The 14,707-nt window shown below is 38.6% G+C and overlaps 1 protein-coding gene across 6 annotated transcripts in view; it reads left to right on the top strand.

Moving 5' to 3' along the window:
* Nucleotides 1-14,707, top strand: part of ANO5 (anoctamin 5) — a 55,709-nt gene that overhangs the window by 5,390 nt on the left and 35,612 nt on the right. For 3 of the 6 annotated variants that reach the window (XM_071762460.1, XM_071762461.1, XM_071762465.1), the window contains exons 2-3: nucleotides 11,696-11,740; nucleotides 14,186-14,256. In XM_071762460.1, the coding sequence (XP_071618561.1) occupies nucleotides 11,696-11,740; nucleotides 14,186-14,256 (116 nt within the window). The remainder of the gene's footprint in view (nucleotides 1-11,695; nucleotides 11,741-14,185; nucleotides 14,257-14,707) is intronic. The other 3 variants (XM_071762462.1, XM_071762464.1, XM_071762466.1) reach the window with 1 other exon arrangement.

A 14,707-nucleotide genomic window follows, 5' to 3' on the forward strand; every position in this document is an offset into this window, starting at 1 on the left:
CCAAATTTATTTGGACAAGCATTAGAAGAATTACTAAAAGAATACAAAGTACAGGATGGAAATATTTTGCTACAATACGTAGATGATTTGTTGATAGCGGGAACCGAAAAGGAATCAGTAAAACAAGAAACTATTGGGCTATTAAACTTTTTAGCAAGTAAAGGACTAAAAGTATCTCAGGAGAAACTACAGTTTGTAGAAGAAAAGGTAAAATATTTGGGACATTATATATTTAATGGAAAAAAGATATTAGATCCGGAACGAATTAAAGGTATCATAGAATTACCCCTGCCAAAAACTAAAAGACAGATACGACAAGTATTAGGGCTATTTGGATACTGTAGACAGTGGATTGAAAATTATAGTTGTAAAGTAAAATTTTTATATGAGCAGTTAATAAAAGATAGTCTACCTAAATGGACTGAGCGAGACCAAAGATTATTTAAGGACTTAAAAAAGGAATTAAGTCAAGCTCCAGTATTGAGTCTTCCAGATTTAAAAAGACCATTCCATTTATTTGTTAATATAAATGAAGGAACAGCGTTTGGGGTACTTACACAGGAATGGACTAATCAAAAGAAACCTATAGCTTATTTGTCAAAACTTTTAGACCCAGTAAGTAGAGGGTGGCCAAGCTGTTTACAGATAATAGTTGCTGCTGCTTTATTACTTGAAGAAACAAATCGGATCACTTATAATGGGGAAATTATTTTATATGCTCCCCATAACATTCGGGGAATATTACAGCAGAATACAGAAAAGTGGCTTACGGATAGTCGATTATTGAAATATGAAGGAATGCTAGTAGAATCTCCAAAATTATCTTTAAAAACTATAGGAGCTGTCAACCCAGCAGAATTTTTATATCCAGGAGAGGATGTAAAATCAATGCATGATTGTTTTCAAGTAATCGAGCAGCAGACCAAAATTAGACCTGATTTAGAAGAAGAGGAATTAGAACAAGGGGAAATATTGTTTATAGATGGGTCTTCTAGGATAGTGGAAGGGAAACGGCTGTCTGGATACGCAATAGTTAAATTTAAAAATGGACAGATTAAAATTTTAGAGTCAGGACCTTTAAGTGCTAGTTGGTCTGCTCAAGCTTGCGAATTGTATGCTTTATGGAAAGCGTTAAAACTATTAGAAGGGAAAGAAGGAACAGTATATACAGATTCCCGGTATGCATATGGAGTTGTACATACCTTTGGAAAAATATGGGAAGAGAGAGGATTTATAAATTCGCAAGGGAGGGATTTAATACATTCAGAATTGATACGTCAAGTTCTTAATGCATTAAAAGCTCTAAGGAGAATAGCTGTGGTACATATTAAAGGACATCAAAGGGGAACCAGCTACCAGATTAGGGGAAACAACGCAGCTGATGAAGAAGCTAAGAGAGTTGCTGGGAATTGTACAGTAATTTTAACAGTTCAAGCGGTTCCAGAAAAGCATTCCTTTTCCTTTAGTGAAATAGAAAAAGAAAAGTTGAGGCAAATGGGAGCTGTGGAGAGAAACGGAAAATGTTTATTACCTGATAAAAGAGAAATTTTACCCAAGGGATTGGCAATAGATATATTCTCAAAAATACATAGCAAAACACATTGGGGAACACAAGCATTAGTTGACCATTTTAGTCAGCTATATGTATGCATAGGGATGTATAATGTGGCAAAATCTGTAGTGGCTGCTTGTGAAATATGTCAAAAAGTTAATAAAGGAAGAAATAGACAAAAATCATTCGGGGGACGCCCTCCAGCATATCGACCCTTTTCACATATACAGATAGATTATACTGAATTACCCAAAGTAGGAAGATATAAATACTTATTAGTAATAGTAGATCATTTGACGCACTACGTCGAGGCATTTCCAACTTCAAGAGCGACTGCAAACCAAGTTACAAAAGTGCTGCTAGAACAGGTGATACCTCGATATGGTGTGGTAGAAGTAATTGATTCGGATAGGGGAACACATTTTGTTTCGGGAATTGTAAAGGACCTAATGGAAAATTTAGGTATCAAATGGGAATACCATACACCATGGCACCCGCAGAGCTCGGGAAAAGTTGAGAGGATGAACGGGGAGATTAAAACTATATTAACTAAATTGATGATTGAAACTAAATTATCATGGATTAAGTGTTTACCAATGGCGTTATTAATTCTAAGGACTAGGCCGCGGGCCGACCTAGGAATATCATCTTTTGAAATGGTGTATGGTATGCCCTATTAGATAGAAAATCCCCAGACAAATATTTTAATACGTGACCAGGTAATTAAGGAATATATTTCACAATTGGCCAAACATCGTAATGATCTCTGGAAACGTGGGTTAATTGCACAAAGACCCCCTTTGGATTTAAATACGCATAACATCAAACCAGGAGATTGGATATTAGTTAAAACTTGGAAAGAAGAAACGTTAAAACCTAAATGGGAAGGACCTTATCTTGTTCTGCTTACTACAGAGACTGCTGTTCGGACTGCAGAGCGAGGGTGGACTCATGCAAATCGCATTAAAGGACCAGTGAATCCCCCACAGTGGAGAATTGTTAGCCACCCAGGAGAAACCAAACTGGTGTTGAAACGATGAGTGTCTTGTGGTGGTTCTGAGCTTCTTGTATAGAAGGCGGTTCAATGTTTTCTTGTTTGTAGCTTGTTAGTATTATACTTAATAGGAATTGTTATATGTCATTGTTGGTTGTGGTTGTTATCTGTTTGTGTATTTTAAATGCAAAGGATGTAAGGAAAATTGGTGGAAATACTATAATTGGGGATTGCCTCCAGAAGGGGTTTGTGACTCCTGTTATAACATAGAAATAAGGAGGTGACTATTAAAAAGATTTATACTTTTGGTTTTATTTAAAATTTTGAATACATCCTAATTGTTGCTGTTCAGTGTAGGTTCGAAGCCCTAAACATAGAGTGCACTTCTTGAATGGTGAGGACCAAATCGTGGGCTGCAGCGAACTCGCAGGTTCAAAGACAGAAGGCTCGGCTGGTGCTCCTGCTGCCGAGAAGATGGTACACCCTGTGTCTGCTGGGGCAGTCGACAGGCGAGGCAGAGGAGGAACCCAGAGAAACCACAGCCTGAGACCTGGAGTGTGTGGGCAGCCCTGGCCGAACTCCCATTCTTTCAAAAGGAAAATAGGTAAAATAAATGGGCTGGTCCCTCACTGGACTAGTAACAATATTGGGAGAAAAATGCAGAGGAGGCAATTTAAAAAGATTTTACAGACACCTCTTTTCCTGTACATCCTTTGTTTCATGATACCAGTTTCAGATTCAACTAATCCACATGAACCATACAGGTGGACATTAAGTAGACTTGAGGACCAGAAGATTTTGAGCCAATAGTTTTGTATTCATTTATCATAGTTACTACAGGGTTTGTGTAGTCTGTGAGATTTCCAGGAATTAATTCTACTTGCTCTGTTTCCTCTTATGTTCTCAGCAGTCTCTGTGGGTCCTTTTGGGTTTAAGTTTAATAAACAAATGAGTATCAAAAGAAAAAGGGGGGATTGTTATAAAATGTTGTGGATTGTTTATTAAACTGTTATATGTATTAGAAATCTTTTATTAAAGTATTGTAGTAAGTTGTTTTGGAAAGTGGGTGGAGCATTAAGATCACAGCCTGGTGACGTAGAGACGAGAGCAGACGAGAAGGCCCTTGGTAACAACTGGAACATGCGCAGTGTATCAAGAAGAGAAATGTAACAAGAAGAGGGGTCTTTAAAAAGCCTGCCGTGAGGAAAAGTGGGCGTGGCAGTTTAGCAGAGCTGAGACTCTCCTGTCACCCAGCGCTGTTTTGCTCATTATTCTACTTGCTACAATTAAATAAATTCTAATTCGGTTTAAAAAGACTCAGAGTACATGGTCAATTTATAACATTATTATTAAGAGAAGTTAACAATCTGCATATATTGCTGTCCACCGGGACTTCTTGTAGATCTCAGCATCTGCTTTGTGCTTTTAAGGAACAGAGAGCCTCTTAAGGAGGCTCCAAGTTATAAAAGTCTGATGTGCACAAGCAGGGGCTGTGTGAGGCAACAGGAACAAGGCAGAAGAAAAAGCATATGCTACTAATTTTCTCCAAAGACGTGTTCATATATGGATAGTGTGTGTGTATTTAATTCTGGTTTACTACTGCTTTTCATCAAACTTGAAAGCTGAGAAACAGGTTGTGAAAAACTACTAATCAGCACCAGAAAGTTTAGCTTGCAGAGTTTGTTTAGAGAATGAGCCAAAACTTCTACCTTGAAGGAAGCTTTCTGGCTTCCTGTTGAATTACACCCTCATGAGGTAATAACTTTCATTTTTGTGTGTGAGATTTTGTTTTTTGTTGGAAGATGTGTGGCATTTGCCTCCAGTGTTGAAGAAAAGGGAACTTGGAAAACTGAAATATGATTATCAGAGGAAGAAGGCTGTGGTATGTTGTTATGAATATTTCTTTTTCTACACTATCTTCCAGACTTTTTTTTCCCCTGCATGAAAGGTTACTGCTAAAGTAGCTGTGTATATGTACCCTGGAATATATCCCCAAGACTGTGGCTCTTCTGCAAACTCATAAGTTGCTCCATGCTGGGATTAAATATACGTTGCCTTTCTACACCTGGTTCATTTTTCAAAACTTCCACGAGCCTGGTTTGAACTTGAAATGCTGTAAGACTGATCTAAATTCAAATGCTGCCTTGGGTTGGTTGTTATCTTGCACATGTTCCCTCTGAGAAAGGCAGCAAAACATTGGGAGGAGCTGGTGATGTGACTTGCTAATGATGCTTGTGCCAGTGTGTCAGCTTGTCATAATGCCTCAGGATTCAGGGCCAAATTCTGCTGTTGTTTAATAGAATGATATTTCATGTATTTAATCAGAACTATTTTGATTCATACTAGGAACAGAAAATGCAGGCCTGTTCAAAACTACATCTGTCTCCAATTACTGGAGCAATGTATGTAGTAATTTCGGATCTATTTGTGGAAACACTGAATGGGATATCATGATCCCACAGGGCTAAAGCAGAGGGTTTGTTAATGTGAATGTTTTTTCTAAAGTTTATTCCTAGCCAGTAAAGCAGAAGCTTAGAAATATCCCTAATATGTCTAAAATTTAGCCAAATTTCCACAATATAAAAGGCAGGGGAGAAAATACTCCCTTAGATCAACCACGGGTAGTTCCTGAGTGGAATTTCTGTTCTGGCTGTGATGCGTCAGTGCGGGGGCACAGTGTAAATAAATACAGGTTGGGTGTTGGAAGGTAAACCTCCTTTTAAGAGAAAACTCCAGTTTGTAGTAGGAAAGCCTGCTTTTGGGAACTGATCCCAACAACCTGCCTACTATTGTCTTCTGTGTCTTTTTGTGTACATACTGTGAGAGAATGAAAACATCAAGCCCATCCCACCCCAGCTGTTAAATACAGATTTTATCCAAAGATTGTGTCAGTTTAAAAAAAATATAAAAATAAAAATCAGCCTTGGACTGTTGACTGAGTCTTATACTTTTCTGATAAATGAGGACACTGAGTATGAGGTTAAAGCCACTTTTATACTCTCTCTCCAAAGCCCAGTGAGTGTTAAACTTAGCAGCTCCAAAGGAGAGAATAAATCCTTCACATGCTGCCTTAACCTGGTGGTATTTATGTAGAAAGTTCAGGCCAGGCTTTGGAGAGCTGGGAAATGCACCCAAATTCCCTCTAGTAAAGAACTGAGCTGCTGTCCTGCCCATCCCAGGTAAATTCTGTTTGTTTCTTACTTAAAGAAAGGGGTCTGCAGCTTCACATTTTTCCTCAGAGAATGAAACAAAATTCTCTGCAGAAGTTTCTTCCTTGCAGGGTTTCCTGGAGGAAGGGTTTGGTTCCAGCTGTGGGCAGAGGTTCTGGGCTGAGAATGGCAGATAAACATGAAGGAAGCAGCTGACACCCAACTGCAGTGCCAGGCAGAGCCAAGTTCTCCCAGTGCTCCCCTCCCAGGCAGTTTCCAGCTAAGGTGCTGTTAGGTGGGGTGTCCCATTCTGAGCTCCTTCATAGAATTAATGGAAAGATAGGTTTCCAGTGCATAGGTGTTTGCTTTTGTTTTCTCATGCTTTCTTAAATTAAAAAATTGGCTTTGGATCCAAGTAAAATTCAAAATTTTGAAAGTACACCTACAGCTAGAAACTTTCCAGTCTTTGCTGCTGTTTAGTGAAAAAAATTCTTCTAAAATTCAGTTACTTTGCTTTTCAAGCTTCTGTTGAACAGGTGCTCTAACAGCACGTGTTGAGAACTGAAATCTGTGCTGACAAACAAGTTTCTGCACTTTGGAAAAGTCTCTATGGAAATGAGATAACTGAATCATAAAACGGAAGGGCACTTTAACATGGACAAATGATTAATAATTACTGTGATGCAAGGAAAACCTAGGATAAGATACAAGGAACACAACTGAAAATGTGCTTTTAAAATTGTGCTGTGTACTGTTGGTAGTTACTCTCTGAAAACAAAAAAACCACCATTGTCTTAATGTTTAGTATCTGCAAGCTAATGAATGAGTTGTATATATGCATGGAGAAGTACAGTCACCTAATATAAACATATTATTAAAAACTAATAGGTAATGTAATACTGTGGCCAGAGTTGCTGTTAAGTGGTAAGCTAATAATGCAGTGTTCTTTTCCAGTAGTTTTTATTTTATTTGGAGGTTGAATTGAAGAGCAATTGTGTTTCATTATCTAGCAGTAATTTGATTATATTTGGTAGTAGCTTTTCACATATGCATGTGTATAAATGCTCCAAGGAGAACCAAGATCTTTATGTTGTCTTGCTAAGGATAGTTCTTGCAATTACACTTCTGGAAGGATTTTGAGGTGTCAGCTATCTGCAGAAAGCTGAACAGTATGTCAGGAATTATTTATGGATCAAACATTGGGAATTGATTCTAGGTTTGGACTAGTTTGTTTGGATTGTTGTGCTACAGAGGTGTGTGTATTCCATGGAAAAGCTCCTGCAGGAACCTACACAGCTGTTAAGCCTCTGGTGTTCATGGCTTTGGTCTGATGCATGCCAGGAACAGGCATCCAGCAGGCTCCTTGGCTGCTGCTGATAAAAAGGTGCAGAACAAGGCAGGATGCCTGAGCCAACCCTGGAAACTGCAATTCTTGTGCAACTGTGCTGATATGCATTGTAAGCAATCATTATCTCTCTTAATGTGAGATTCTACAATATCAAGTTGAACTGTCTGGGTAGGTTGAGGGGCATAAAATGAAAATATACCTGTAAGTGTAGTTCTCCATAACAGCTGAGGAAAACACCCTAATTCCATACCTGCAGTACTCATATTGCAGTAAGCCAGTGAAGGCTTCTGAAGCTATTTCTGTGTATTCAGAGCCATCCAAGTATAAATTTGGATCAGACTTTTCACACTGCATCAAGGCAGAACAAGCACACATTCTCACATATTGTAGGCCTGCCTTCAGTCTCCCTTTTTGGCCCCTGTTTTAATCACTGGTTTATGGTAATGTAGTGTTTCTGCCTTAGTTGTAACTGGTGCCCAGGAAATGAGGAGAGAAATTGTCCTAGCTTCTCTTTGTACAGTTATAAGCTGGAATTTTCCATGAATCTTATAGATACATGGGTTATGGGATTCACTACTTCTCTCTTATTTCTTTTCATTTGTAATATAATAGTCTTACAAGTTAGAATAGCTTTGGGAAAGTGTAGTTTTACAGCTGGAAATCCCAGGTGGTCCTCTTGTCTTCCTTAGCAGGCTCCCAAGGGTAAATGTGAAATTTGAGGCCTTTTGGCAAGATAACAGAATGCCAGCAAGCCATGTGGCTGGGCCTGTGATGCAGATGGCTGGCCTTTAATTTTCTGCACTAGCCCTAAATTTGAAAGTGCCCTGTGGTTTGTTATTCAAGGAGGTTTACTTAACTATCAGGTAGGAAATCAGAGAGCCTATGTTTGTACAGTTTATAGCATGCTAGAAATACACCATGCTAAGGAGGAATGACAAGCAGAGGTGATTTGGAGGCTGTTAGCAAGTTGGATGCCTTTGCACATTTTTAGTCTGGTAATTGACTGGTACTTACATAAAAAATTCCAGTGATGGGAACCAAAGTTCATTGCCCTGCTTGTTTTCTTGATTGATAGCAACTGTTTCTCTCCAAAGTCAGAGTCTGACAACCAGATTGGAAGGGTGACTGCCATCATCTTTAAAGTTGTTTGGACAGCAGAGTCTTGCAAACTCCTACTTCAAAAACAAACAAACAAAGAAACAAAAATCAATGGGATTTGTTTGTAAAAAGTCTTTCTGTACTGGTATATTTTTGATATTGTTTAATATGAGAAAATTAAATACGTGTGCTGGTGGGTACAGCAGCACATTTTTCAATGGCACATTTCATTGGAATCATAACCAATACACTATTGAATTAAGTAGAGCATGCAGACCAAAAGGAAGAAAAAAATCCATATGAACTCGGTTATCTGAAATTAAATGTCCAGAGAGCATGAAATTGAGGAATGCTGCCAGAGGAGAGTAAGCTTGAGGTGTAGGGTTTTTTTTATATATTGCTTTTCATGTTCTTAATGAACATGAACAAGTCATATAAGTTCCTAGTTAATGCTAAACTGATCTTCACCCTTTCACGATTTCCCCATCATTAGTTCCCTGTTCATGTATCACTTTTCTCTTTCAGCACCCACAGGAGATCTCTCATACAACCATGGGAATGTGCTGTGTGTCTGTAGAATGAACACTACATTGGGCCCTCCACTATTTTGAAAAAACTTGTGTATTGCAAATGCTAAAATAAATCAGGGATTGTGTTGCTTCAGGGTTACATCAGTGATTCCAGTGGAAGCTGGAGAAATGCATTCATTAATAACTTCATCAGATGTTAAGTGTACCTCTGGGAACCATAGGGAACCAGGTCTGTGCCTAACACTTTTTGAACACTTTGGGTTCCCTCAGGCTGTGGTGAAAGGCAGTGCCACCATTCTCCTTCTTTCATCTTTTCTTGAGGGAGATGTGGGAGAACCTGGCACTTTCATAGATCTGCAAGGCCATTGCCCAAGTTGTTTGTCTGCCCCTGCAGTCAGATTGTGCTGGTGAAATCAGGCCCTGCATATAAATAAATAGTCTTAAGTAGACGTATAAATAGTCTTAAGTGCAAATAAGGACAGCCAACTCTACTTCTTGAGTTGTGAGGAATTCTGCAGTCTGGTATTCTGTTGCCCTTACTAGCATGCATCTAAATAGGACAGTTTAAAAATACCTGACTTTATCCTTCTATCTCAGGTATGGGCTTTTGCTTGAACCTACAATCACTTTGTAGGGGTTATTCTGCAAAATTCTGGTATTTGAAGGGTGTTAAGTGCCAACTTCAGTGCTCACAGAATGCTCTAAGTCTTGCCTGTGCTGGTGCATACCAGATGGTAATGGTTATTGTCTTAGCCACATTAAAATGCCATTCAGGTTCTGCATTACAACTCTATACTTGTGGCTTTTTGAAAAAAAACAAACCCAAAAATCCAACAAAACAAAACCAACCAGATTTACACAATATTTTTTCTTCTTTTTTTAGCCCAGTGCCTTTCAATGCAGAAGGGATGTCTTATGGTTCTCTAAAAGGAAGGCAGCTGAGCGTAAACCTCAGTTCTGATTTAAAATGCCCTTTTACTAGAGATTAGAACTGAGGAGTTTTATGTCTTTTCAAAATGCTAAATGAGATTTTCTTACTGTTTGGATCAGATTTTTTTTTTTGTGTGTGTGTATATTTATGGCTATATGATATATAAAATACTGTTAAATGTTTTTTTCTTTTTTTCTTCCTATGTGTTGATAAGTACCTGTTCTCTGGAATTGCTTTTTTTCATAAGAAAGCACATGGAAAATTACTATGTCTGTGAAGCAGACTGTACTTCAATGCAATCTTGTGGGTTTTTTAATGAAATCATAAAGTTCATTTAGAATGTTTTCAATACATTTTCTTGGATTTACTGAGAAATTAATGTTTGCATTGTTAAGGAGTAGTCTTAAATTTTAGGAGCAGCTCAGAGTATATAAACCACCACTTCAAGCCTTGTTTTGAAATGGAATCTGTGGTTTAGCAGTGCAGTTATTACTCTTCAGATGATGCCAGGTGAAGTAATAACATTTATTTTACTTGTTCAGGAGCCAGCTAATTAGGTGGGCCCTCAGTTCTCCTGAGCAACCCAGTCATCCAACTCTGGGAGGAGCTGGTCAATATACACATAAATTTAGTTAATAAGTCATCTTAAAGCCATGTTTTTCTTAGATATGGAAGCACTTACAATGGTGATTGTGAAGCTTGTTTGGAATAAGTGACCTTATTCTGGAGAGGTCTTTGTTCAGCATGCAGTTTTGTTAGTGACTCAGTGCTCTGTTGTGCCTTATCAAAGTTTGAAATCCATCAGTAAATCCCAGTGGGAATCCCATGGTGATCTTCTGGGAGCAAAGGACACAGTACCATAAATACCACATTGATTTAGAGATAAAAGACTGTTTTAAATGGAATTCTTTTCTGTTGGGCAGGCCAGGTTATCGAATAATGGCAGGGCTTTGTTAAGAAGGTAACTTCAGGACATCTAGGAATAAAATTTTCTTTTCATAGAAAAGATAGAGACAGAGACTATTAGGAAGTTTCTTTGAAGTGCAAAGTAGCTACCTCATAACAACTGTGATGTAAGTTTGGGGTTGTTGCTTTTTTATTTTACCTGTACTGTCTGTTCTAGGGATAGATATGTGTGTGAACTAATGTGCCACAGGCATCAGATCTATGCAGAACAGTGTGGCAGGTCTGAAAGTTGTTTTACCTGTTGGTTTTTGTTGACTAAAAGGCATGCTGTTATTGTGTAAGAAAATAATGGAAATAAATGGAAGCAATATTTTGGAAACAATACTGAAAGTAATAGCAATCCAGTTGTAATATTGTTACTGCTGCTAAACAAAATATATCAGCACCCGGCTTCAGGTTTGGTTTTGGCATCGCTCTGTCAGACATTTTAGGTGTCCAACGGCAGATGATTTTCTAGTTTTAGTAGAAGGTGATTTTCTAGTTTAGTAGGGATCAAAATGAAAATTTAGATCTCTAAAACTGTCTGCTCAGCTGCCACTGAGCTTTAGAAGCACCTAATGTGTTAACATTTTTACTGGTAGAAAGACATCTACCAAATTCTCTTCTTGGTTCAGATGAATCAGGATGGTCTCAGAGATTGAATTTTGAATTTGGAAGGAATGGCTACAGTTTCTACAACCAAATTTTATGTCAAGGGGCCAACTGTGTTGAGTAGATCTCTTCATTTGTTCTTCTTGGTATGCAGAGGTTTCAAGATCTCTCTTTGTGAGAGAGAACATGTGGTGTTGAACACCAGAATACTGCTGGTTCCTCCCATCTGTAGATATGAAGTTGTAATTTCTTGAAGAATTTGAAGAGCATTGTCTTGGCTAGCAGAGACTATTGTGATCATCATTTCTTGTTTGGGTTGTCAAAAAAGGTGCCTGGACAAAAGGTGAAAGTTGGTGTTCCAGGAGAAGCCTGCTCTATGCTTGTTGCCTAGGTCACAGTCTTGGGTTTCCAGGACTTAGTTTTTTGTTGGATAATAGTGGCTGTGTTGTAAAGGATAGTGGAGAATTATTAAATGGGTTAATGTTAAAAGTGGATTTTACTTCTGGTTCTTACTGAAGTGTTTTTTCCTTTTAAAGATGACATTGCGATCCTCACCAAGTTCAAGCCATCAGAGTCAGAAGGTATTGTAGTAACCATCTTCCCCCCTTTCATGTGTGTCCTCTGCCCTTTTTTCTCTGCCTCTTGGGAATCATTTGGATTTAATCCTTTGGGAATGAGCCAGGGCTTTTTGCAGTGGGATTTGCAAGTCAATTCTTAACCCATCTGCGGGCAACTCTTGGTTAAGAACTAACTGGGCATCTCCATTCCTGGTGCCTCTTGGAATTCTTGGTTGTGGCTCCTTTCTTACATGACTTGGATGTGCATTTCTGGTACTGCTCCTGCTCAGGAACCTGCTAATGTGTTTTTAAAGGAGTGAATGTGTTTTGTATGCTGTACTTCTCAGTTAATACATATTTTGCTTTTTCTTTTTGCCACCATGTGTGCTACTCTAGGGTTATTCTGTTTTATTGCCTTAGATCAGAGATACCAACAGGATTTCCTTCCACAAATAGCATAAGGTAACAGCTGTGGTGCTGGGAGAGTGTTTAAAATTTAGAACTCTCAATTGTGGCTGTTCCTGAGGTGAGACTTTCACAACTGCAGAAAGGATAATCCAGAAAAAAAAACCAAAAGCCAAGGCTGTTGCAGGCTGTGGAATCAGTTCAGGTCCTCCAGGCAGTGCAGGCAAACTGGATGTTACTGCTCCAGGGACAAGGTGGCAAGCTGCTCCTGCCATGGGTTTGGTTGTGTGACCAAATGTTTGGACTTTCTGCTCTTTGGCCCTGGGCTTGATACCTTTGGCCAAAGCTGCAGCAGCCACCTGCTTCCCAGGGCTGTAGGCAGCAGAACATGCTGGTGATGCTCCCTTTCTCCCATCATCAATCCACAACCCTGGCCAGTTCTGTGCTGAAGCTCCTGTGTCAGGGCCCTCTCTCAGAATGTAGTCCCTATAGCATTTATTATATATTTGTGTTGGGAGAATGATCCCAAATTATTTACTCCCATTCTAATATTTTAGAGGCAACTTAATACTGTTCTGCAAATTTGGGTCAGCATATGAAAACATTTTTCTACTGCTGCATGAATAAAACTTAAAGTGTTCAAACTGTATCAGCTAATACAGATTTTGAAGGCATAACTTGCTTTAGAAAAATAGCAGGCAACAATTTTGAATGTGTTACCATTCAGAAGCTTCTTCATTATATGGTATATACCATTATATACCATTGCCCAGTTTCTCATCACATCATATGTACAGTTATAAATTACAGAGACTATTTTAGGAAAGTAAACGAAGAGAAAGCAATTACAGGAGAGCAAATGCTTTCAAGCTGTATATAAGTGGCTTATTATAGGTTTTTGAAGAACCTCTATATAATCTGCAGGGATGCAATTTTGCTATGAAATATTTGCATGCTACAAACCCCCAAAAAGGTTTGTGTTATTGGTAGGAATAATGTAACTGTAGTTGTCTGACAGTGTCAGATGTGCTTTTCAGTCTGTCCCAAGCCTGTGCCCAGCAGTTCTTCCTTGCTGTTTGATGGAGAAAGAATGATAATGAATCTCTTTTTTTTTTTTGTAAGAAAGAAGCAACTGTATTAGATGTCTGGTCTAGGTTGTGGTGAGCTGTTTTCTGAGCTGCTCATCCTTTTTCATTGGTAATGGAATTATTTAGATGCCTTACTTAAGAGCCTGGGCCCTCTGCCTCATCAGCAGGGATGGTTGTTTACAAAAACTTCTTGGAGCAGGAGCCTGGCTGGTGGGCTCTGGGTCACTCTCCAGAAGGAACTGATGACAGAGTGGGTTCAGAGCCACAAACCCAGCCAATATCTCAGTTATAATCTAGGGATCTAAGGGTACTCAATATAATTTTTCCCTATAATGTTAACATATAAGTAACAGTGTCCTTGGTGGACTGACTGTATTTGTGGGATAGTCAAGAGTTCAAAACTGGTTCTAAAAGAAGGAACTTTTTTTTTTTTACTTTTTTTTTTTAAACACAAGAACCTTGGTTATTTAAGTTGATACACCCGTTTGTAATCCTGTCATCAAATCCCATTATGTGGCATCTGTAGTCTGGAGATTATGCACCATTAATCTCTTAGCAAAAAAAAAAAAAAAAAACCAAAAACAAACTCATTTGCTAGCAAGCAGCTGTGGAGATAACTGAACTTTCATAACTGAGGCAGGAAAACTCCAAGTGTGAGACCCTGACAGACAGTAAGCTGGCAGACATTTGAGATCAGAAAGACACATGATGCTGTCAGATTTTTGTTTGTCAGGGTAAAAATGTGTTTCTGTGACTGCAGTGTTACAATCAGGTAATTCAGACTGAGTGCATTGTGTCTCACAGCACTTCTTCCCCTTCAAAGACTCATTCTCGAAGATTTGATGGAGCTGAGTATTATTTTCCAGCTTTTACATGTTCATAGTTCCATGCCTTCAAGGCTTGTTTCATTTTCAGATACAATCATACTGTAAAATAAGGAATGTATTTATGTGAATCTTTCTTTTGTGTTCCTTAGGGGAAGAACTCAATGGACCATTGTGTGAAACTATTTCAGCTACAGGATCAGAAGCCCCAAGCAGCTCTGAGGTAAGGTCTGGTTCAGATGGTGTTGATATACTCCTGAAATATGAAATTTGTTTTTAAAATAGTATTTCTTTTAGGTTGTCTTACACCTTCTTTTTGATCCCTGTAAACATACTCTTCCTCCAGTGTTCTGAAGGACCAAAACCAGGACAGTAACACTGATACTCATTGAGTCTTATAAGAGACTTAAAAGTGTCAACACTACGACCCAGTAGTAGTAGAAAATAGTATGGGTTTAACAGCCCTTCTCAGTCTTGAAATGAGACTCACAAAAGCATTTTCTATTTTAGCAGTTGGAAAACCATAATGCTCCTGTGCAAACGCAGCCCTTTTTTTTTTTTTATATTATGTTTCTAGCTTGATAAGGACATCAAGGACCTCTGGTGTTCCTCTGCTTTAGGAACATTTTTGCAGTGCAGCAAGATTTATAAGAAAGCAAATGAACATTTGAGCT

Source organism: Heliangelus exortis, chromosome 18 (genome assembly GCF_036169615.1).
Source record: "Heliangelus exortis chromosome 18, bHelExo1.hap1, whole genome shotgun sequence".
NCBI lineage: Eukaryota > Metazoa > Chordata > Aves > Apodiformes > Trochilidae > Heliangelus > Heliangelus exortis.